At 37.2% G+C, this 26221-nt stretch overlaps 3 protein-coding genes across 5 annotated transcripts; all 3 read left to right on the top strand.

Annotated features, from left to right (window-relative positions):
• The first annotated feature begins 214 nt into the window (after positions 1–214).
• On the top strand, positions 215–5779 carry mxra7 (matrix-remodelling associated 7). Of its 3 annotated transcripts, XM_026316250.1 has the most exons (5): positions 215–907; positions 1954–2067; positions 2167–2200; positions 2287–2395; positions 5301–5779. In XM_026316250.1, exons 1-5 carry the CDS (start codon positions 632–634, stop codon positions 5413–5415), a joined length of 648 nt encoding a protein of 215 aa, XP_026172035.1. In that variant the 5' UTR covers positions 215–631; the 3' UTR covers positions 5416–5779. The 3 variants fall into 3 exon arrangements, with proteins under 3 accessions (XP_026172035.1, XP_026172037.1, XP_026172034.1); XM_026316252.1 differs by lacking the exon at positions 1954–2067; XM_026316249.1 differs by having other exon boundaries at positions 1954–2200.
• A 103-nt stretch (positions 5780–5882) lies between these two features.
• Positions 5883–25736, top strand: LOC113135904 (alpha-N-acetylgalactosaminide alpha-2,6-sialyltransferase 1-like). The gene is made up of 10 exons (XM_026316248.1): positions 5883–6326; positions 6530–6824; positions 7265–7427; positions 9452–9614; positions 11267–11405; positions 11499–11602; positions 12631–12714; positions 16180–16279; positions 16633–16874; positions 24856–25736. The coding sequence occupies exons 1-9, from the start codon at positions 6178–6180 to the stop codon at positions 16807–16809; spliced, it is 1374 nt and encodes a 457-aa protein (XP_026172033.1). The 5' UTR covers positions 5883–6177; the 3' UTR covers positions 16810–16874; positions 24856–25736.
• On the top strand, positions 19567–25736 carry LOC113135805 (alpha-N-acetylgalactosaminide alpha-2,6-sialyltransferase 1-like). Its single transcript, XM_026316098.1, has 9 exons — positions 19567–19593; positions 20962–21234; positions 21343–21505; positions 21881–22043; positions 23037–23175; positions 23269–23372; positions 23775–23858; positions 24165–24264; positions 24613–25736. Exons 1-9 carry the CDS (start codon positions 19567–19569, stop codon positions 24814–24816), a joined length of 1257 nt encoding a protein of 418 aa, XP_026171883.1. The 3' UTR covers positions 24817–25736.
• Positions 25737–26221: the final 485 nt, after the last annotated feature.

Below are 26221 nucleotides of genomic sequence, written 5' to 3'. Positions count from 1 at the left end.
AAGTAATGAATGTAAAATAAAACACTAAAGTCCCCACTAACTCAATTCAGTAATTTATAGATGAAATAACGAGTTAGGATTATTCATTTGGAATGAGAGAAATATCTGATTAAATTGGTTATGAATCTATAAATAGTTATTATAGCTGTTATTAATACTGAGATTCGTTTAAACCAGAGGGCTCCCAGTTGTGCTCTCTCGGCTGAAGGTAACTCCTCAGGTGAGAACACCTTTCTCCCCTGACCGAGTGTAAACCCTCGGCTGTGCTATTTCGGTCTCCCGGTTTGTGCAGTACGCTCCCCGCTGATGGGATTAATGGTAAAACTGGAGAGCCGGGATTCGGGCACGTTGCAACGTGCCGTGACAACCCACCTGACCTTTCCTGCCCAGCAGTCTGCCGGGGAGCGGGCAGGTAACGGAGGGGGTGGGACCGGACGACGTGACGTCCTGCTCGGAGAGAAGATTGTAGCATATCCCGAAGAGGCTACTCGTTAACGCTGATGCACTGGGAGGATTACTATAGGGATGGTGAGAGGGTGAATGCAGTTGACTCGGGTGAACAGGAAGCGGTACAGTGAAGACAAAAGCGCCGCACTACAGGCCTAAAAAGCGGGCACCCAGCTCCACAGCCATGGATCTAACTTTTGTATTATCAGCTGCTATTTTCACGCTTCTCGCTATTGTGGTCGCCACATCGCTATTCAACGGCTCTTCGTCTTCAGCCAACTTCGTAAACGCACGGAGTTATTTCGGACACACAGGGGACGGTGCAGACGGGAGATTGGATCAGCAAGGGCCGAGGCTGAATGGCCATGTACCCGACAAGAAGAAGAAAGCCGTGGACGACTGGTGCGAGGTCAGCGGGAGCTCCCACGACCACTGGGATGTAGTGAAATCTGTGCTTTCAGTAAGTCTGTGACCTGTCACACAGCTCACACACCCACCGTCCTGCTGGTTTGTTTGCTTAAAGCTGCGAAAAGGTGTCTCATTATGTAATTCTCTCCTGATCTGTTTTACTGCCTGTCCCACCCACTTAGATACTGTTCACATGTCTAGTCAGGAGTGAGAGAAGCAAATCCTTACTTAAGTATAAGCAATGTTATAATGTCAAATTACTCAACATTGGAAGAAATTTGACAAAAACAAGAACAAGTCCTTTATAGTGCATGCAAGTGGCGTTTTGTAGCTGATCCACAGGAACCTAGTTTTATTGCTTTATGGACTAATTGAATTGCCTCATATTTCATAAGCCGATGTTTGTCGTATCTAGAGCTGGAACATGTAGCTGATTCAAGTTGATGGACAGAAAATCATCCTGCAATCATTTCAACAATAGCTAAAGAAATTCTCAAAATGTGAATATTTTTCTAGTTGCTTTTCTAGAAGACTAAACAGTAAAAGTCTTTGGGAAACTTTTAATGACATTTCCCACTATTTGCTGTTATTTTGTAGATTTCTATAGGGTATAAAATGCCAATACTCAAGTAAAGAACAATGATGTCACAACAACAACAACTGGGGACAGAAAGGGCATCAGTGGGAGGTCTTTTAGATGCAAAGCAAAATAGATACAAGCAACACAGCTTTATTTTGAAACAGGGACATTGACACCTGACTAATATACGGTCCTTTAAAGGCCCTCCTGACCAGTTTTCAGCCTTTTAAATGTCTGTTGAGGATATCTGACAGGGACAGCGATGTCAAATCAGCACCCAAGGGAGAATGAAAGGATAACCTTGACTTTTCTTTAAGTGACACCTTTGTGAAGTGTAGTCAAGATCAGCATAAGGCTGAGGTGTGAAACACAGGTAAAACAAGGACTAAAAATTATTTGCCTGCCTACAAGGACATATGCAAAAAAAAAAAAATAAAAACATAAACAATGTGAACAAGTTTTGGGGGGCAAGGCATGTGGTGTGATGCCCCTCATCTGACCCCTTAATTCCCTAACAGGAGGAGGCACATCCCAACCCTCTCACTGAAGAACTGGCAACACCAGTTGAGCACTCCTCCTCCGCATCCAGCCTGTCTGTCCCCAGGCCTGGATCTAGGCATATGAGCTTAGAGGTAGACTCATCATCTGAGGCCTCATCAGGGAGGGGCCGTAGGTCATTCATTGGGCTCTCTGATAAGGAACTCCTAAAGTGTGCTTTCTCTTACCCCCAGACTGAAGGAGCCACAGAGAGCCCGGGGATCAATGGTGAGCACTTATGAAATAGTTAAATGTGTACACTATAGTTTTTCAAAATAAAGGTTTGGTGATGATTTCTAATTCTCTTTTATCAGATCAGGCTGAATCCAATGCAGACAATTCCTTGAGGTATGTCCCTGGAAAGTCACGGTCCCACCACTTGCAAATGATGATGTCCAAAGACGAGTTGGAGGAGGAGCAAAGGTCAGTGAAAAATCCAAATGTAGATCCAGATTTTTAATAACACGCTTTCATAAAGGGTTAATAATCTGTCGTTTATTGCATTATCTACGGTTACTACATCAAGTACAAATTATTATAAATATAGATATTATGTCATAAATAAGAACAGTGTGGATTTTCAGACTGCTTTGTCTTTAGCACTTTAATTAACCAGAAACACTTTTTATTGGACTCTTCAACCACTGGAGAGATCGTCCTAATTTATTTAAGTGCTTGAATGCAAGCTGGAAAAACATTTTCAACAACCGGGAAAACCCAGCAGTTGTTTTTATTAATGACTTATAACTGATCTGTAGATAACACTACATTATTAACTACAACTTAAAAAGGCACCTTGCTTTAAAAACTTGTAACCCATGTCATGCATGGCAATGGCATAAGATTCTTTACTGAAAATCATTTGCTGTCATTAGTTCTAACCATTTTTACATGAAGTTCCCTTATTTAAGATAATTCTTTATTGATCCCACAATGGGGAAATTCAATGGTTACCACAGCTACAGGTCAACAGTAAGGTGCAAAGAAAGAGAAATAAAAAGTGCAAAATGTGTGCCGAGATTTAACTTTTTACAAATTTACAAAATATTTACAATTAAAATGCTATATATAATATATCTAAAATAAAATAAACTTATATGAACACCTCTATGTGCACAGTTGAGTTTGTTAGACTGATTGGTTGTGTAATCTACAGTGGTGGGAATGAAAGACCTGCGGTACCGCTCCTTCCTAATCTTCAGTCTTCCACTGAAGGAGCTGCTTAGCGATTGATATATGTGTATATATCAGATATATGTTTGTTTTCCCTGCTGTCCAATGTTGACTTTTCTTTTTTTCTCCCTGCAACCCTCCTTACTCTGTCTTCACGTGTGTTTGTGTGTTGTTGGCATATCACTCAGAGCCTTCCATGTTTAGCTCCTGTACCAGGCTAGACTGAGTAAGGCGAGATTGAGTCTGTGCCAGGTGTTAGCTGAAGGATGAATGTCATGAGACTTAAAGAAACACCAAGAGTTTGGTCTGTGCTGGGACAAATGTTTTTGTTACTCTAGCCAAACTCTAAAAAACACGGGAACCAGAGGAGGAATTAAAGCCAAGTTTATTGTTTTTCCTATAATGTTTCTGCATACCCTGTTCTCATCATTGCAGGATACACTTCAACACAGACTTTTAACTGTCTGTGACCATAAAAAAGAAGAATATATATGGTAACGTATGAGTTATTCTCACTTGTTTGTCCCAGGGGAGTCCCTTTCTGGCCATTATGTAAAAACTACTCCTGTGCCATGTTTCAGGCCGATTTGAATTCACCATTTTGGCTTCAGCACTGGTCTCATCACCTCTTTATATTCAAGTGGCCATGAAGCGACTATTGTAACTGTGCAGTGCTGCTTACCTGATCCCACATGCCCATCTCCTGCTGCCCCTGCACTCCAAATTAGACGTGTGATTCTCAGGTGTTGATTGTGTCTACAGTCGTTGCCTCTGATAGAGAAACGTTAGTTAATCCTCTGAGGACTTTCCTCTGTTCTGCCACAAGGAGGAGTCAGTGTAATAGAAGTGAGACCTGCAGTGAAAAGACAGAGGTTTAAAAACTACTGAGGAGCATGTGTTAGAGAGACTGAAGACAAAGTTGAAGGTTTGTGCATGGATAAAAAAAAATATGTTGAAATGTTTCTGGAGGACTGAAACCTGAGTTGATACTTGCCTAGAAGTTTAACTCATGCAACTCATCTTTACTAATTTTTGATGGATTTGTCAAAGCTTGTTTTTGTCTTTCTCCTCCATGGACATGAGTGTTCGACTTTAACCTGCCTGGTCTCTGAGTTCATCAGAGTGTCTCTTAGCAGAAGTGAAGAAAATGACAATGAAAAATTTTTAAGTATGTAACGACGACTACAAAGCTGCTATAAAGCTGGATGTATTACAGGCTTGTGGGTCTATTATAAATGGAGCTTTATACAGCAAACTGTTAGCATACAGAGTGGAAACAGCTATCCTGTCTCTGTCCAAAGCAAACAAAATCTTGATTCTGGTTTTATTTCAGTTTTTTACTCAACAACTGCATACAGGTTGCTAAATAAGACGTTCCAAGACAATAATTACTTGGGAAAACTAGTTAAATAGAGCCCGACCAGCACAATGTTTCTTTTTGTTTTTTGACTTTATGCTAAGATTAGCTAGCCAGATGTGTGCCTTAGCTGTCATGATTCCCCTTTGGGATTTCCTGCTGGGGGACCTTTATTTTGTAAAGACTTCCTTTTTCCCCTTGCTCTGGTCCCCGGCAGCTTCACTACTTATTTCTGTTCATTGATTCCACCTGTGTTCAATCACCTTTTGTGTTTTCCCTATTTATACCTCCCTCCTTCCTTCGTTCCCTGCCAAAGCATTAGTTGCTGTAGTTGTATTTAGTTATAGTTAAAGAGTGTCTTTGTTATTTACCATTTCACCCGGTTCCCTTGTGTTTGTATCTGAGATCCCTGGAGATCCCAGGGAGAATAAATCTTTGTTGTCCTGCATTTGGGTCCAGCCTTCTCTCCTGCACCTCCACTCCGACACCAGCATATCACATTAGCATCCTCTTTACCAGTCAGATACTGCACAATTTGCTGTTTATATTCTTTCTTCTTTGGTTCATTCGTGTATACAAAGGTATCCAACTGGATGACATGTACATATGAAGTTTTTCATTCATGGATGCTGGAAGGTGTTATTTTCTTGGGGTTTGTGTCTATATATTTATAGTTCCAGTTCTGGTTCATCAGTAAAACTTTTACCTCATGAACATTGTGAATAAAGTTTGTGATTGCAGCAGTATTCAGGACTTTAGTTTCTTTCACCTTCTTTCACCTTTCTTTTCTTTTCCCAGGGTGCAACGGGAGCAGCTGGCCGCCATCTTTCAGCTGCTGAAAGACAACAAGGAGACGTTTGGGGAGGTGTCGGAGGGAGACATAGAGGAGCAGCTCAAACTCTACTCCATCTGAGACTTCTCTCTGACTGCATTCATTGACTTGAGAGCGCTCCTGTAGGACTTCACCAAATGCTTCAATAAACTTGGTCACAGTATTCAACAGAGCTATACAGACCATTCAGTAACTACTCTCATTTGTGTTGTAATATGACATACTTGTTTTGCTTTCTTGCTTTTTGGTGTTATTGTTGATTTTCCCCTGTCTGAACCAACTGTCATCCAAACTACTGTCCACAGGAAAGACTACACCAGGGCAGTTGGACCGTTTGCAGTGCAGGGTGCAGTTTTCTAGATAACAAAATATGCAAATACGGACTGAAAGGGATAAAGGACTGTTATGTTGTTAGTTTCATATTTGAATTAAACATTTATAAAAAGTGTGTTGATTTATTATAAACCCTTTTTTAATTCAATCTTATCTTAATTAAATCTGTAACAGGAATGAATCCTGCCAAGTTAATTACAGCAGGGCCAGGCTCAATTCGTGGCAGTGGCAGCGAGTAGTGGATGCTGTGGCATCTGCACTGGCACCTCTTGTTATGCTGTGGCAGCTCTTGAAATGCAGTGGCACTTCCAGCATATGCTGCCACAAATTGAGCCTCTTGTCTCTTGTTAATTATGTGTTACTTCCTTTCAATGTGTAATAAACCACTGTGAACATGTGAAGAGTGGGTATTTTCTGCACAGTAGCCCTGCCCATTCACTTTTGATGATAAGATGTCAAACACCTGAAGGGGCGGTCCCACCTGTGGCTAAACTCCAGGTGTGAAAACAAATGTTGGTCTGTATTTACCTGAAGAGCAAACTCCACATCTCAGTGATGGCAGCCCGAACATCCAGGATTTTATTTTTGGTGTTTGTGATTATTGCGGTTAATGTTGTGCTTTTCATTTTTTCATGGGATTATTTATCACAAAGCATCAGGTAAGATGTATTTGTATACTGACTACAGAAACCTTTCAGATAAAGAAAAAAATTTTTTTTTGAAAATAAAGTACTAATTTGTGCTTAAAGAAATACCTATCAGCATATTATTAAGATATAATTAATTGATTTACTTAAAGTGCCATTTTCTTTTTTATAATGTATCTAATTATTTGTTTCTTTCTTTCATGTTTCCACATTAGTTTGACTATATTTCCAGGACTAACCAAACACAACAGCACATACCAGTTTTTTCATTATAATGCTTCACATAGAGATGAAAATGGGAACTCAAGACAGCCACTTGTGTTTAACATAACACAAGAAAAAATAGCCAATTCCATCAAAACAAACCCAAACGCAACGTCTGAAATAACAAACACTACACATGGACAGACTGAGACTCCCATTCCTGTCCTCTACAAAACAGCCTTCAGTAAATATCCTCAGTGGGATTTTGAAGACATTTACAACCAGGATGCTCCACCTAGACAGAATGTAAGTATATATCTGTATACACCACTTGTCAAAAGGTTTACAACACCTCAATTTTTCCAGTTTTTATTGACGTTTGTACATTTGAGAGTATCAAATGAAAAGATACTCTGATCATAAAACAGATGAAATAAACTGTTGGACACAGAAGAAGTCATGGAATCATTTTATTCAACAAAATTTTTGACTCATTAAGTAGCCACCTTTTTGCGTGATCATTAATAGCTTCTAAAAATGGCCCTCAACAAAAATGCTGAAGAACAGCTCTATAAATTAAAAACCCATTATTATATATCCTCACATCCATGTATGGATATATACATATATATATATATCAATATATACATATATACATATACAGTATATATATATTTATGTATGTATGTGTATGTGTGTGTGTTAATGAAAATCTAATATTTTCTCATATTCTCTCATATTCTCAGATCTGTGCCCAGTCTCTGCTAAACTCTAAGAATGAGAGCTTCACAGCAGCTTTCCTTCCCAACATACGTTTGTTTCTGCACAAAGACAATATCAACATGAGCGAGTGGAACCGACTTTCACATTTTAATAATCCCTTTGGTTTTATGGACTATAAATATGAAGGTAGGTGTTTGCACATGTGTATGTGCTCTCTGTGCTAAGCGGGGGCATTTTTAGCAACTGACATTGATCAGGGATGAAGTTATGATTGCACTGGGCTTATGTTTTCTAGGCATAATAGGCATTGGTTGGTTGGGAAGGTTTCACAGGTTACATATTCATATTCATATATTCAAGGGTTAAATTGCTATCAAAAATGGCTTTGTTTACATTTTCTCTGGCACTGTCCAGTCTCTATATCATTATTGGCTATCTAGTGCTTAAAAAAAGAACATGGCAGCGATGCTCCTGACAAACAGCTATGGCAAATTTTAATATTCACTTGAATATCCATAATTGAATTTGAAATATCTATATAGCTTCCCATGCACTTCAAAAGACATATGTCAATACATACAGCATCCCTCCTTCCAAGCCGCTTAAAGTTTTAATATTTAGTGTGTCCATCCTTCTATGGCCACACAACAATTTGCCAAGGAGGCAAATGGTGTCACTGATAAGACTTGGAGCAGTGTGTTTAACTCAAGGACAACTTGACTTGGCAGAAAACTTCCACACTGGTTTGTGCTGTAACCACAAGTTATGTCTGTCATAGTTTCAACCTTTAACCTTTAACTTCGTTTTCTACACTGTTTAATGTGCTGGCTTTCTCATTTACCTTTACTTCTCTTCTTGAAATATTTCCAATGAGGCCAGAATTGATGTTCCCACCAAAAAGTTTAATGACATGCCATGTACGCGCCTTCCTTCCGCTTTGTCTTTCATGTGCGTCACTCAATTACTGCCCCTCTCTCCGCTGTAATTCGTTACGCTTCGCTCCAAAATCAATTTGTGACCCTAGGGTGAACGTAGTGTGACTTGAAATGTGACACACTGAGGGGTGTCCCCCAGTGTGGGACACCTGTACTACAACTTTGGTTTCAATTTGACCAAGCATTTCCTCAATTTGGCAAATTGTGAAATATCAACACATTTGTTAAATATTTTTATATTAACAATAAATCAAATGTGTAATGTAAATAAGGAATGACAGACATTGCATAGTTTGTGTAGTCAAGGTTTCTGCACATCAGGAGATCTCATTAGTGAACTTTAATAAGACTGTTGATCCTGTAGCAGCAGACTGAAGTTGTAGTAACAAACTGTGGCAAAGGCAGAGATGATATTGTGATGAATATGCAGTACTGATTACTTAAGTAAATACTTTCCATATGAACAGGTGAAATGCTGTTCACAGCTGAATGTAGTTCATACTATTGACATAATTCTGACTTGATGGGAGCACCCTGGTCATGTACAAATAATTATAATTAGGACAAAAATAATATTCTTTTATGGGGCAAAACTAGCATCAAGTGTGTAATGTCAACAGTGATGAACAATTCTGCAGCGCCATCTGCTTTTTAGCCTCTTCAGGCTCATTGTTTTGGTTAACTGGTCACATCAACACTGTTTCTAGATGCCAGACTAAAGATGTGCTGTACTCTACCTAGCAGGTGATCACATTAGTACATCAAGCACCTTACAACATTTAGCAGCCAAAATGAGAATTCTTGAATAAATTTATTTAATTATCTCATACAGCATTATAATATATATTTTGGGTCATTTTTTCAGAAAACACTAAGAAAACCTCCTGCTCAGCAGGTTGTGTCCAGTGCGCTGCAACATCGAAAACACCTGCAAAAGAGAAACGCAGGGTGGGAGATCTGAAGGTGCGTTTTCCAATGTTACTTTTTAAACACTTGGCCATCATCTTTTACAGTACTGTACTTTTATAATACTGTAAAACATCAAGGACAAGTGTTTAAATAGAAATAAACGGAAAACGTAGCTCTTTTATGTCAGCTCGGTAAAAGTTAGCCAAACTTTGTTCATAGCATCCCTCAGTTCGGGGTCCCCCTATCGGCCTGGCGCACTTCTGTTGTGTTTTCTCTTTTGCAGGTGTTTTCGTTGCAGCGTTTGCCCTTGTCAGCCACCGTAGGGATTGGACATCCTAAAATACTAAATGTGATCTTGGTTTGCAGATGTGATGGCTTCAGTGAAATTAATCCCAAAACCAAAAGAGCCACTGCTCCTCCCAAAGCCAGGCAGTGGTGGCTGTGTGCGCTGTGCTGTGGTGGGCACTGGAGGCATCCTCAATGGCTCTAAAATGGGGAAAGAGATTGACTCACATGATTATGTGTTTCGGTAAGAAAGAAATTAAGAATAAAAAATATCTGCCAGGTAATTTATGGAAAGTGTTTTAAAGCTCATATTAAAGCTGTGTCATTTATGACGGCTTTGCCTCAGATATGTTGGGTCTGAGTTGTCAGGTGAACTTGTCATTCCTGTATTTGATAAGGAAATATTTGGCAATGGTGTAGAGATCCATTGTCGGAATCATTTGTGTGCACTAATGCATGACACACCAATTGTAAGCTCTAGGTGTTTCCATCATGGGTGTCTTGTTTGTGCTACTAGTCATAAAAGTCTTTGAAACCAAAACATCAGGCTCAAACACAGTCTTTAAAACACTGAAGTTTAAAAAGTACTCTACACTGTTTGTTTTATTAGTCCTTGATTGTTGTGCGAGGGTGTTGAACAATCACACACAGCTCTAATCCTCAGTCATTTTTATTTGGCTAAAACTAACTCTCAAACAGTCATGTGTAACGACGTAATGCATGGGTAATGGCTTTTGAAGACAGTGAATACAGAGTTGAGTTTGTTTGGTCAATAAGCGATAAGCTCCCGGCTATTCCAGTTACTTTTTGTTGAAGTTAACTGAACTGCTGCATTAATATGAAAACAAAACTAGTTAGTAATATTTACAACTGTCTATATATTTTTCTTTTTGCTAATCTTGTTTTTCTGAGACTCTAACGCTCGCTGGGAGTTGCCCTGGATGTTACAACTTGTCAAAAGATTATCTAAACTCAGCTCTTCTCTCTGTATCACTAAAGATAAAAAAATAACCTTAAACTAAAACAAACAGAGACGAGTAGTTTCTTCCCACATTCCTCTACACTCAATGTCTTTTACCTTAGGAGATCTCAAAAACTGTGCTGATATCACAACGTGACTTTTGTGCATGCCTAAATGTCATTTACACTTAACAACTTAACATCTGTATAGTTTTAGTTGGTTTTTATGCTGCCATTCACTTTATCTTTATCTAAAAATAGACACATTTTTCTCTGACAATAACAGGGTAATAGCCAGAATTTTAGAAATAAGATTATGAGTTCAAATCTTAAAGGTTTAGAAATTATTTGGATTTTCTACAGCCTTTTTTGTAGTCAGTCAATCGTTTAACTATATGTTCTGTAATCATAATTTATAGAAACTTCTAAATGTTATTTCAAAACCCTATCCACACAGCCACATATATAGCTAAAGCTGATGGTAATTGGGCAAAAACTTTTTTACTGGATGGTGGTGCTGAATGAAAAGTCCAGGGATCACCAAAGTCATCTGGGCACAGTGATTGTCTGGACAAGAATTCCTGACTGTCCCTGTAATAGCTGTGGAGATATTTACTTAAATGCAGTTAGAAAAACATTGCATAGTTCAACTATCCATTAAATAAAGCTATGTACAGTATATACTAAGCTATTCTATTTGTATGCATATTTACAATAAGTAACCTGACCTCAATATAATACACCTGTATTCCTGTTACTTTGTGTGGCTTTCATATTTTCACTGTTGGTTGGTTCTTCACTAACAACCACAGAGTCTGTTCATACAATAAGCTTGACTCATGTTCTTTGTTTTATTTATATTACTGTACATAAATTAACTCAGAGCAACCACATATCAATTAACAAAGGCCAATCTGATGTTTGTTTGTGTGGCAGTATGAACGGTGCAGTCGTCAAGGGTTACGAGGAGGATGTAGGAAACAAAACATCTGTGTATGTTCACACAGCCCTCTCCATCACTTCATCATTGGACTTGTTTAAGAGGCATGGAAGCACGTCTGCTCCTAATGATGAGGTACTGAAACCCAAATCACAATGATCTCATATTGTGATGGTGTAAACTCACTGACACATACACGCTGATCTGTTCTGCTCTTCCTTTGGTCAGGGTATAAAATACGTGCTGATTCCTGAGGGGATGAAGGATTTTAACTGGCTCGAGGGTCTTCTCAAAGGAGAAAGGGTCTCTGCTGGCCCATACAAGAACCAACGGTAAATTTCAACTCTGTTTGGAGTTATGTTTTTGTGTTTGGAGACACATAAACTAAAATATATATATTATACATATAGTACAGGAACAAAACTGTTTCTGCAAACAGTCAAAAATGTATGTAGTTTTTCTTATGATTTACAAAACAATAAGGCCCCAACTAGCAGATTTTCTGGTAGTTACTAGTCATATTAAATATTCACAGCATATCCTTCCTTTGTGGTAAAGGCAGAAAAACTCTTCACAAATCTGTAATTTAATTAAAATCAAAAATGTGCAACACCACTATGTACAGTGTATTGTTATATATTTGGCATTAAAACCTATTTACAAGTGCTTGTTCTAGTTCCGTGTGGCCTGGATGTGAATAGAAAAGCAGTGAATGTAATTTTATATCAAAAGATGTTTTCAGAAAAACTGAAAATCAGTTTCATCCACGTCAAGGATTTAACTCTAATATCTAAGAGAATTTCACAATAACTGAGCAATTTAAACTTGAGCTTCCCTTAACTTTCCCCTAAATGTTTCTAACTTTCCCTCCCTCTTGTCACTGTCAGAGATTAATAATTTGTGCAGGTTCTAGATTTCAGTGTTCACGTGTGTTTAAAATGTAAATATCATTATTGCATATCAATATGATTTAGTAGTGTAACTATAAAAATCACTAATACAGTCTATACCACCACTAAGGCTACAATACCACAGTATAATATTAACATCCCTCTGATATAGTCCTGACAAAACTGGACATTATAAATATATGAATTTTTGCTGCTGTTATGGATTTATCTTGAATTTGTAAAGGTTGCTGTATTTAATGCACATACACTTTGTTACTGTTTTAACTGGGGAGTTGGTTCTCATGAAGCAGTGTAGGCAGCGTGCCAAAGACAACAGGAGTTGTTACTGGAAAGTAACTGAGTTGTGATATTAAATATGAAACGGATTAACGAACAGTCCATGATTTAACCATGTCAGGTCATGTCATTGTTTCATTTTGACCTTTCACCTCTGTATTTTAACCCTTCAGGCCATGGACATACTATGGTGGGCAGTTCAATGAGAGCCGCGTCTATGTGCTGCACCAGGACTTCCTCAGATATGTGCGAAACAGGTCAAACTTTTTTTTTTTTTTGTTTATAATAATCATGTTAATGGTGCAGTGACTGGAACGAAGCTTGACTCACTGGAGGATGTGGTGGAGAGACACAGAAAAGATAGAGGCCATCCTGGAATACACTGATCATCCCTTTCACAATAGTGGTAATAGAATGGTTTGTTTGCCTGATAAGACCATAATTAAATATTAAATTAATTATAAAACTGGGCGTGGTCAAAATAATGGTTTGCTTTTTTTAAAAAAGTAGGTCAGGGCGTGGTTAAGGGTGTTTCCTTTGATGCAATAGCAGAATGGTTTGTTTGCCTGATAAAATCCATCCATCCATACATCTTCTATACCCGCTTTTTCCTGAAAGCCAGGGTCACGGGGATCTGCTGGAGCCTATTCCAGCTCTCTCTCGGGTGAAAGGCAGGGGTACACCCTGGACAGGTCACCAGTCCATCACAGGGCCCCTGATAAAATCATAATTAAATATTACATTAATTTTAAAAGGGGGTGTGGTCAAAATAATGGTTTGTTTTTTAAAAAAAGTAGTTCAGGGCGCGGTTAAGGGTGTTTCCTTTGATGCAATAGCAGAATGGTTTGTTTGCCTGATAAAATCATAATTAAATATTAAATTAATTATAAAATAATGGTTTGTTTTCTTTTCTCAATATTTAATTATAAAGGTGGGTGTTATCAAAATAATGTTTGTTGTTTTTTTTCTAAAGTAGGTAATAGTTAGTAGTAATGGTTTGTTTCCTAAGATAGCAGAATGGTTCGTTTTTAGATAAGAAGTGACGTGTGGGTCAAAAGGGATGTTTCCTTGCAGATGATATTATAAACTGTTAAAATAATTTCTCCTACTCCTTTTTTAGGAGTTGTTATATGTAATTGAATGAGGTTTACTGTTGGGTGTTTCAAATGTGTGAATGACAACATTTAACTGAAGCTTTTTAGGGTGTTAATAATTCTCAACGGCTGTTTACAGTTGTGGGGTCTTCATTTGCATACGGTCCTATTGTAATTGTGGATTGAAGTGTGGGTTTTTGGACTGTATGAGATTCTTCATTTTTTCAGTGAAATTATCTCTGCTTCTCTTCTGTTAGTGCTGCTGTATAAAGAATCACATAGTAAACTTCACAAGAGTAAACCACAGCAGTAATACTAGATATGAAACACATTACATTCCCATAAACTAAAAGCCTGATGTTTGTGTGAATCAATTAAGATTAGAAGAGGGTTAGAAGTTTTTTTTAAGTCTTCAGTGGAAAATGTTATCATGGCTAGATCTCTTATTCTTATATAAACCTAGTTCTGGCTCAGAGGTACCAGCCACAGTGATCATACAGGGCAACATGTCATTAACTATAATGTAAGATAAATCAGTGAATTCCCATAAAATGTTTTTACTTTTTATAAAAATCAATAATAGGTTATCTAAATAGCTCTAAACCTTTAAATATACCTCAGTGCATATATATATATTTATATGTCAAAGTATTTTTATAGTGTTGCTATAGGAGCTGTATACAGTTGCAAGAAAGTCACACCAAATTCACAAGTAAGGCAACAAGGCAGAGCAGGAAGGAAGTGAAGACCTGATTTTTGGGGAAATAAAAATGTTTTACATGCTGAGGAAGAGCTTTACAGTGTGTTTTCACATATGCATAGTTACTGGACACACAACACACCCATAACTGACCACACATACACAACCTTGACTGACCATCACTTATGTACATATGCACCTCTCTCAGGGTTCCATCATAGTTTGGCCTTTGTGTTCAACCAATTCAGCAGCAATGTTGTAGTTTGATTATGCATGCATTATCATTCATTTCAGCACTGTAGTAATGTGGTACTTGAACATCATATGTATTAGTGCTTGCAGCAGCATGATGTCTCAATGGTGAGCAATGTCAGCTCAGACCAAGAAGAACCTGAGTTCTTCTTTAACCAAATTTTATCAAATTGGTTTAATTTGTCCATAATGTTTAAAGCCTGTGTTGTGTTAGCTCTGTGATGGACTAACGCTGCTTTTCCCCAGTACATGCTGGGATATGTACAAGTCATTTTATCACCATGTGTTGCATTTTTCAGTTGTCTGCAGGCCCAGATCTGTCAGTTTTAGAGTATGGTCACTATAACTTTTCATTAATACACAGCTGTTAAGGAGTTAAAGCTAAAATTAATGCAGTAAGCGATAATAGCATTGCATGAGGACACAACATATAACCAACAATTAGGAATTAAATTAGCACTGAGCACTTATTCTTAAATCTGTACACCTATTGTATGACTGGTAAACATTGTGATTTATGAAAAAACATTGTGTTTTAATGGTAAAATGATAAGATAAAGTGCATGAATAGGTTAAGAGTAATCAAAATTAATTAATTAAGTAAAATGTCTTTTCAGTTCTTTTGACCATTCAATTTCTATGTAGAACAAATTCTGATCTGATTATATAATTGCCAACACATACTGTAAGTTTGCTATATCTGACTGAATGTGGTTTGGTATGTGGATATGGTATTTGTGGACAATTAGATTTCATTAGGATCTCTGTGTTTCTCAATTTGGTTTACTAGGCTATCTAAATAAGGTGACTTGACTAACAGATTCAAGCAAAAACTCAGAAAGCATAAATAACATTTTTACATCCATGTCCAGAATCTGGAAATCATATTGGTTTTCAAACATTTTTAATTTGCTTAACACCACATAAGGTTATTTTCCACCTGTCAGCATACTCAAGTACATGCCCACCTCGCCACCACCCGCGCTCCCCTTGTTTACCTGTGTTTCGGTTATCATGGAGTTGAGGCGAACTTGTCGTCAACATGGCAACTGCTGTAAGCCATCTCATGAAATGCAAAATTATATAGATACACAAATACAAAATAAAAAAATATTGTGTCGTAATTGTTAGATTATTATGGACATAAACCCTTATAATGTGCCACATAGTCAATTATGGTTTAAATGTAAAATTACCCATAAATGTGAAACTGAATGAGATTTACCTTAAAATTACAGAGAAAAACTTTAGATGTTTACTATGGATATAAACCTTTATATAACTTTATTAAATCATTTCAGTCTTTTATAATGCTGCAGTTTGTATTTGTTTGTCTGTTTGTTTGTACCCTAACCGTTTGTGGCAGATTGCCGCCCAAACTGAGCCTGGTTCTGCTGGAGGTTTTTTCTTCTGTTAAAGAGAGTTTTTCCTCTCCATGTGCTTGCTCATAAGGGATTTGTTGAGTTTTTGTTTGTTTGTTTGTTTTTTGTAAAGTGCCTTGAGATGATTGCATTGTGATTTGGCACTATACAAATAAATTGAATTGTATTGAGTTGAATTCAATCGAATTGAATCGAATTGAATTGAAATTGAATTGAATAATTATCATTACATTAATATAAAAACAGTTTTTAATGGCTGCAAATGTTCATTTGTTGATTTTTCACTGACCACAGGTTTTTAAAGTCTAAATCTCTGGATGAAACATACTGGGCCCTCTTCAGACCAACTAATGGGGCTTTCACTGTCTTCCTGGCTATACACACCTGTGACACAGTAAGTTCATATTTAAACCTTCCCACGTGCCATAATTAGACATCTACACGTCTATAAGCAAAAACTATACAGTACACAACACAGACATTAACCTTAGATCTGTTTTATTCATTCTGAAAGGAACACTTGGACATTTTGAGAAATACAATTATTTGCTTCCTTGGTGACAGTTTGATGAGAAGGTCTGAGTGTCATGGAGCCAGCTGCTGGTAGCTTATCTAAGCATGAAGACTGCAAACAAAATTACACAGCTAGTCTGGCTGTGTCCGAAGATAAACTTTGCATATCTGTTACATTATTTTATTGGGTGTGATCTAACCTCTTCCTGTTCTCTCTCTCTCTGCCTTTCTTAGGTGAATGTATATGGATTCATGACTGAGGAATACAAGAAATACTCAAACTACTACTTTGAGAGAGGTCCTAAAAGCGGAGTTATTTTTTACATCAACCACGACTACATCCTGGAGCTGCAAACATGGAAAAAACTACACGACAGCAACATAATTAAACTATATCAAAGAACAGACTAAAAACAGAAAAGTCAAATCCACTGTGAGAATGACAACAATGCTGTTGAGGACTAAGGACATTTTAGGTTGTTTTTTCTTAGTGCAACATTTCTAAATATAATATTTATTCTAACATTATTAAAATAAGTGTATAAAATATTAAACACTTGCATTTGATCACCTCAGGTGAAAGAGTTTCAGCAAAGTTTTTTTATTTATTGCAACATTTCTGGATATAATCATTGATATAAATAATATGAATATCAAAATTCAGGACACATGAAATAACAAAAACCTGCATTATAACCTTCAGGAGGGCCAATTTATAGGAGGGCTGTTATATTTCACTGCCTTTGTTTTGGCTGTTTATTTCAACTAAAATTAACTGCAGCTCCATTTCAGATACTTACAAATTTCATAAGTACTTGAATATTTTTTATACTCCTCCAAAGGAAGTTTTGGTGTACTATAGATGTACTTTGGCCAAAAAGATATGCCTGTTTATTAGTAGCAAATAATATTGATCTGGACTTCTTTTAGTACATTTTCTGACATTATTTGTGTAGGCTACTTTATTGGCCCAAAGAACAAATATACAGGTCAAGGCTTGGAACCAAAATACAAGCGTGAAAAATGAGAGTTGAAGACAAATGGTGGATGTGAAGCCTTTAAAATAACAAATAGGCGTAAGGACTCAGGACAATCATCCCATTTAAACTAAAAGCATCTGAACATGACATCTTAAAGGTTTAGTAACTTACTGCATGCTCATGTGATTCTTGAGAAGTTCATACATATTGACCATCAAAAGCAATGATCAGCTGGATTCCCATTACCACAATGTCAAAAGAGGGAGCATATTTTTTCACAGCAGCAGAACAAGAGCTGCTGCTGGGGGCTATGTACAATTTAATTCATATGCAAGGCAACTCTGCAAAAACTGTGAAAATGCAGAAAATGGATGGGGAAAAGTGGCTGATGAATTAGATGCTAAACTATTAATTTTAATCCTTTCAGTTGCCACAACTGCATATCCTCTGTGTTGTTGCTGAGCTACTGGGACTAACAGCTACTGCTGTTAAATGGATTTAGTTTGAACAGAGCCAGGCCAGCAGTTAACCCCTGTACATGGTCTTTCTGCCATAAATAGACTAATAAGGTATTTGGGTCATCTCCATAATTAACAAAGAGATGTGAGTGTGCTAGATAATCTTCTCATCTATCTCTAAGCATGAATGCAAACAAGACCATTTCCAAACATGTCAGACTAATCCTGGCACAGTCATCACATGTACTTGGACCTGTCAGGTTTTCTGCATGTCATGAAGAAGATATGATCAGTGAACTTTAGCCACATTCACCCCTAAAGAAAAGAAAGAACTGTGGAACTGTGAAGGAACAGATTGAAGATATAGTAAAACAAATGTATGTAGAGATCATATTACAGTGTATATGTAGTACTGAATACACAAATAAATACTTTCCAAATGAACAGGTGAAATGCTGTTCACAGCCTCAATACTGAGTATACCTCAATACCTCAGTACTGTCACATGAAAGTTGGTGAATATTAAAGAACATTTATTTATTTAAACATCCATCCATCATGACAGCTGCATTTACATCTTTGTTTGCACTTTCCTCTCTCCTAATCCTGTATGTCTGAGGCTGTCACAGAAGGTAAAAGATAGCCATAAACTAAAAATACACAAGTTGTTTCTTCCCACATGCCTCCATACCCAGTAACCTTTATCTGTGGATGTCTCATAAATGTCTGTGCTGGTATCAGATTGTGCTGTTAGTGCAAACAGAAATGTCATTGACATGACTTATGACTGACAATGAAACACTACATATAAATATCTGATTCAGTCCTAATACACAGTGGCTGAGAGTGATCAAGTGATCCTCCAACAGCATCCAGAGGATTCCTGGACCAATGGCGCCATCTAGTGGTAGGACTTTTTTAAAAAATCAACCTTTATTGGCACAAAGAACAAATATACAGGTTAAGGCTTGGAACCAAAATACAAGCGTGAAAAATGAGAGTTGATAAGAAAAATGGACGATGTGAAGCCTTTAAAATGACAAATAGGTGTAAGGACTCAAAATCTGAAAGAAAACAAAAAATATATTTTCATAGGAAAAATGCACATTCGTGACTATCAGATCAAAACAAATGAGTGTATGTACAACTTAAAAAAGATGCTCAATTGTTTCTACCTCAGTAAAACAAAAGATGCAAAGATTTACATCAAAATTTAAATCTGTTGTTAGAAAATCACTAACAAGGTAAACTGTTGAAGTTATTTTGAAATTACTTTCTTTGACTTTAAGAGCAATGAGATGTTAGAGAAAAGGAAAAAAAATCTCCTGGAAGAGATATGATTGATATATGATCTCTTGTGACAAATGACTTGCAATCTCCAAAGGTTTTTTTTTTTTAATTAAATAAAAGAGTAGTGCACACTGCTTTGTATTATTGGGAGTATTTCTTTCACCTCACAGTGGTGTGATAGTTCTACTTTTCACTGTGTGATGAACCATCGTGAACAAGTGAAGGGGTGGCTAATTTCTGCACAGTAGTCCTGCCCATTCGCTTTTGGTTACAAGGTGTTAAACCCTGACAGGACTGTACTCCTGTGGGTAAATTCCAAGTCTGAAAACAAAGCATTTGTGTAGCAAAGCCTCCAAAGTCTCAGTGATGGCAATCAAAGAATCCAGTATTTTTTCTTTGGTGTTTTTAATCTCATTTAATGTTGTGTTTTTGATTTTTACATGGGAATATTTATCAAAACGCGTCAGGTAGGTTGTATTTGTATACTAACTACAATAACATTAATTATAAACAAGAGAATATTTTCTGTTAATGGCTAATTTGTCTTTAAAGAAATGTTTCTAAGCATATTTTTAAGATATACCACATTTTATTAAAGTTGCGTGAAGTGTATTTTTCTCATTTTTTTTCTTGTGTCAAATTTCCACATCAGTTTGACTGACTCAGGACTAAACAATCACAGACACACATATAATTTGTCTAAGCCTGATGCTTCATATAGAGATGAAAATGGAAACTCAACACAGCCAACTGTGTTTAACATAACACATGAAGAAAAAATGACTAATTTAACAACACCAAACCCAAACACAACAGCAAACTCAAAGACAACACCAAACTCAAAGACAACACCAAACTCAAAGACAACACCAAACTCAAAGACAACACCAAAGACAACACCAAACTCAAAGACAACACCAAACTCAAAGACAACACCAAAGACAACACCAAACTCAAAGACAACACCAAAGACAACACCAAACTCAAACACAACACCAAACTCAAACACAACACCAAACTCAAAGACAACACCAAACTCAAAGACAACACCAAACTCAAAGACAACACCAAACTCAAAGACAACACCAAACTCAAAGACAACACCAAACTCAAAGACAACACCAAACTCAAAGACAACACCAAACTCAAAGACAACACCAAACTCAAACACAACACCAAAGACAACACCAAACTCAAACACAACACCAAACTCAAACACAACACCAAACTCAAAGACAACACCAAACTCAAAGACAACACCAAAGACAACACCAAACTCAAAGACAACACCAAACTCAAAGACAACACCAAAGACAACACCAAACTCAAAGACAACACCAAACTCAAAGACAACACCAAACTCAAAGACAACACCAAACTCAAAGACAACACCAAACTCAAAGACAACACCAAAGACAACACTAAAGACAATACCAAACTCAAAGACAACACCAAACTCAAAGACAACACCAAAGACAACACCAAACTCAAAGACAACACCAAAGACAACACTAAAGACAATACCAAACTCAAAGACAACACCAAACTCAAAGACAACACCAAAGACAACACCAAACTCAAAGACAACACCAAAGACAACACCAAACTCAAAGACAACACCAAACTCAAAGACAACACCAAAGACAGCAGCAAACTCAAAGACAACACCAAAGACAACACTAAAGACAATACCAAACTCAAAGACAACACCAAACTCAAAGACAACACCAAAGACAGCAGCAAACTCAAAGACAACACCAAAGACAACACCAAACTCAAAGACAACACCAAACTCAAAGACAACACCAAACTCAAAGACAACACCAAACTCAAAGACAACACCAAACTCAAAGACAACACCAAACTCAAAGACAACACCAAAGACAACACCAAACTCAAAGACAACACCAAAGACAACACCAAAGACAACAGCAAACTCAAACACAACAGCAAACCTTAAAATTGCTCAAATAACAAACACTACAAACACTACACATGGAGATGAGGCTGAGACTCCCATTCCTGTCCTCTACAAAAAATCCTTCAGAAAATATCCTCAGTGGGATTTTGAAGAAATTTATAACCAGGATGTTCCACCTAGACAGAATGTAAGTATATTATGGCAAGATAGCACATAAATGACATACATGTTTTAACCATGTACATATATAATGCACATATATAACATTAAGATGTATTTGATCTCATATTCTCAGACCTGTGCCCAGTCTCTGCTAAACTCTAAGAATGAGAGCTTCACAGCAGCTTTTCTTCCCAACATACGTTTGTTTCTGCACAAAGACAATATCAACATGAGCGAGTGGAACCGACTTTCACATTTTAATAATCCCTTTGGTTTTATGGAGTATAAATATGAAGGTAGGTGTTTGCACATGTCTATGTGATCTCTGCGCTAAGACAGTATTTTCTGTGTGTTATGTGTGGTTGCTGGGTAATAGACAGGCACTTATTGTTACATTTCGTCAATTTGAAAAATTGTGAAACATCAACACATTTGTTAAATATTTTTACATTAATAATAAATCAAGTGTGTAATGTGAAAGAGATTGTTCATATCAATATCGCTCTCTAAGCTCCACAGAGTTTGTTGGAACATTTAGCAGCCAAGCCATTGTCAGTATGTTAGTGATTATTAGCTTATACAGTGACAACATATACATACATTTGTTTCAGAAAATGTTCTGGTAAACTGATTGGACATCCTAAAACACTAAATGTGATCTTGGTTTGCAGATGTGATGGCTTCAGTGAAATTAATCCCAAAACCAAAAGAGCCACTGCTCCTCCCAAAGCCAGGCAGTGGTGGCTGTGTGCGCTGTGCTGTGGTGGGCACTGGAGGCATCCTCAATGGCTCTAAAATGGGAAAAGAGATTGACTCACATGATTATGTGTTTCGGTAAGAAAGAAATTAAGAATAAAAAAAATATCTACCAATTAATTTATGGAAATTGTTTTAAATCTCATACAATTGTCTGTCAGGTATGATGGCTTTGCCTCAGAGATGTTAGATCTCAGTTGTCAGGTGAACTTGTCATTCCTGTCCTTATTGCTGATACAACAATCTACATCAATGCTGGGGAACTATGTGATTATCAGTTATGTGCACTAATGCATGAACTACACGCACCAATTGTAAGATATATGATTGTGCTTCTAATGTGGGTCTCTTGTCTGTGCTACTAGTCACAGAGTCTGTTCATACAATAAGCTTGACTCATATTCTTTGTTTTATTTGTATTACTGTACATAAATTAACTCAGAGCAACCACCTTCCTTCCTTTTTGACAAAGCATATAGTTAGGGCTGGCTTCAGGTAACCCTGGACCATCCATTAGTTATGTTGCTATAGGCCTAGACTGCCCGAGGACCATTGGTGCACTGAGCTCCCCTCCCCTCCCTTCCCCTCTCCTTCCCTCTCATATGTATATTCCCCCATTGAATGTCACTAACCTTGTGCTCTCTCTCCCCTAGTTTGTGCTCTCTCTCCCTCCCTCTCTCTCTCTGTACCTTCTGCCCGCGTCCCTGGTCCTGGAGCTGTATATCCCTGATGTGCAGTTACTGGCCCCACCAACCTGCAGTGTCTATTTCTTGTTTATTCTTGCTGTTCTTTTCAATCTCCTCTATCCACTCACCCCAATCGGTCGAGGCAGATGGCCGCCCAAGCTGAGCCTGGTTCTGCTGGAGGTTTTTTCTTCCGTTAAAGGGAGTTTTGACTCTCCACTGTCACCAAGTGCTTGCTCATAAGGGATTTGTTGGGTTTTTTGTTTTTGTAAAGTGCCTTGAGATGATTTGTATTGTAATTTGGCGCTACACAAATAAAATTGAATTGAATTGAATTGAACCACATATCAATTAACAAAGGCCAATCTGATGTTTGTTTGTGTGGCAGCATGAACGGTGCAGTCGTCAAGGGTTACGAGGAGGATGTAGGAAACAAAACATCTGTGTATGTTCACACAGCTCACTCCATCACTTCATCAATGAACTTGTTTAAGAGGCATGGAAGCACGTCTGCTCCTAATGATGAGGTACTGAAACCCAAATCACAATGATCTCATATTGTGATGGTGTAAACTCACTGACACTTACACGCTGATCTGTTCTCTTCTTCCTTTGGTCAGGGTATAAAATACGTGCTGATTCCTGAGGGGATGAGGGATTTTAACTGGCTCGAGGGTCTTCTCAAAGGAGAAAAGGTCTCTTCTGGCCCATACAAGAACCGACGGTAAATTTGACTCTCAGGTGTTAGAAGCTAGGAGGAGGGTCAACTTGGAAACACATAAACTAAAATATATATACTGTACATGCAGTGCAGGAACAAATCTGTTTGTGCAAACAGTCAAAAATGTATGTAGTTTTTCTTATGATTTAGTCGTGTACCTATTAAAATGACAGTTATACAGTTATATTTAAAAACATCAGACCAGAACCTCCAATGTAATTAGCCCATTATCTAATATGACACTGTTGTTAAGAGTGTAAAAGTTGAGTCAAAAATAACAGCAGGTTTATATCTGAATCAGCCTCAGAGAATTAACAGCCTGGTAAAGACAAGAACCAACAAAATCCATTTTTCATCATGTCATGTCTCATTTTGACCTTTCACCTCTGTATTTTAACCCTTCAGGCCAAGGACATACTATGGTGGGCAGTTCAATGAGAGCCACTTCTATGTGCTGCACCCGGACTTCCTCAGATATGTGCGAAACAGGTCAAACTTTTTCATACTAATTATCACAATAACTTTGTAAATTTGTAAAGGACATTGTATATGAAGATACAGCCTAAAATGCTCCATAGAACAGGATTAAAAACAACCAGATCTTTTGTATTCTGAATTAACTCATTAATTACTAAATAATTCACATTACTGAAATAGAAATTCTCAGGCCATTTGATAACTTTATTAAATCATTTCAGTTTTCATAATGCTGCAGTTTCTATTATCATAACATTAATATAAAAACAGTTTTTAATGGCTGCAAATGTTCATTTGTTGAATTTTCACTGACCACAGGTTTTTAAAGTCTAAATCTCTGGATAAAACATACTGGGCCATCTTCAGACCAACTAATGGGGCTTTCACTCTCTTCCTGGCTATACACACCTGTGACACAGTAAGTTCATATTTAAACCTGCCCATGTGCCATAATTCGACATCTACACATCTATAATCAAAAACTATACAGTACACAACACAGACATTAACCTTAGATCTGTTTTATTCATTCTGAAAGGAACACTTGGACATTTTGAGAAATACGATTATTTGCTTCCTTGTTGACAGTTTGATGAGAAGGTCTGAGTATCATGGAGCCAGCTGCTGGTAGCTTATCTAAGCATGAAGACTGCAAACAAAATTACACAGCTAGTCTGGCTGTGTCCGAAGATAAACATATCTGTTACATTATTTTATTGGGTGTGATCTAACGTTTTCCTGTTCTCTCTCTCTCTGCCTTTCTTAGGTGAATGTATATGGATTCATGACTGAGGAATACAAGAAATACTCAAACTACTACTTTGAGAGAGGTCCTAAAAGCAGAGTTATTTTTTACACCAACCATGACTACAAACTGGAGCTGCAAACATGGAAAAAACTACACGACATCAACATAATTAAACTATATCAAAGAACAGACTCAAAAACAGAAAAGTCAAATCCACTGTGAGAATGACAACAATGCTGTTGAGGACTAAGGACATTTTAGTTTGTTTTTCTTAGTGCAACATTTCTAGATATAATTATGGATAAGACTTATAGAAATAGACAACACAGGTGAAAGAGTTTCCAAAAAACCTAAACATTACATTATTTATGGGGGTAGATTTATAGAAAGGTTGTTAAATTTCACTGCCTTTGTTTTAACTGTCTTCTTTAACTAAGGAAGTGTTGATCTTTATACTTTCTGGTCTACTGTAACTCTACCTTGACCACAAAGTTTTGCTGTTAGAAACACATAATAATGATCCAGTCACGTGTTTCCAATAACTAACAATAATCACTGCACAATAGGACCACTTGATTAACTCATTAACTAGCTAATTAATACATTTTCTGATAATATTTCTGTAGGCTTCTTAGAAGTACATTTTCAAATGAAGGATTTCCCCATTTAATGTGATATTTATATTTAAATAATCATCATGTATACTTCTAACACTGCAATACACAGAAACAAAAATAGTGGGTATCAATTGTTGCTGGAAACTTTTACTGCCTTCTTTAGCAAAGTGTTCTGCCTTTTTCTTTGTCTTTGTTTCATACCAGTACGTATAAAATAGAAATCAAGGACAATACATTTTTGTTTAACAGCAAATAGTGTATTTTTGGTAAATATTTTAGAGCAGGTTGTGTCCAGTGCGTCTTTTTAGATCATTTCACTGAAAACAGCTGCCTGTCACTATGAGAGCAGTCAGTCAGTCACAAAAGAGCAGAACAAGCCATTGTCAGCATATTGGTAATTTCTGCTTATACAGTGACAACATATACATACATTTGTTTCGGAAAATGTTCTGGTAAACTGATTGGACATCCTAAAATACTAAATGTGATCTTGGTTTGCAGATGTGATGGCTTTAGTGAAATTAATCCCAAAACCAAAAGAGCCACTGCTCCTCCCAAAGCCAGGCAGTGGTGTCTGTGTGCGCTGTGCTGTGGTGGGCACTGGAGGCATCCTCAATGGCTCTAAAATGGGAAAAGAAATTGACTCACATGATTATGTGTTTCGGTAAGAAAGAAATTAAGAATAAAAAAAATATCTACCAGGTAATTTATGGAAATTGTTTTAAATCTCATACAATTGTCTGTCAGGTATGATGGCTTTGCCTCAGAGATGTTAGATCTCAGTTGTCAGGTGAACTTGTCATTCCTGTCCTTATTGCTGACAGAACAATCTACATCAATGCTGGGGAACTATGTGATTATCAGTTATGTGCACTAATGCATGAACTACACGCACCAATTGTAAGATATATGATTGTGCTTCTAATGTGGGTCTCTTGTCTGTGCTACTAGTCACAGAGTCTGTTCATACAATAAGCTTGACTCATATTCTTTGTTTTATTTGTATTACT

This window comes from Mastacembelus armatus, chromosome 19 (genome assembly GCF_900324485.2).
Source record: "Mastacembelus armatus chromosome 19, fMasArm1.2, whole genome shotgun sequence".
In the NCBI taxonomy this organism is placed as follows: Eukaryota; Metazoa; Chordata; class Actinopteri; order Synbranchiformes; family Mastacembelidae; genus Mastacembelus; species Mastacembelus armatus.
This window is presented reverse-complemented; position numbering and strand designations above follow the sequence as displayed.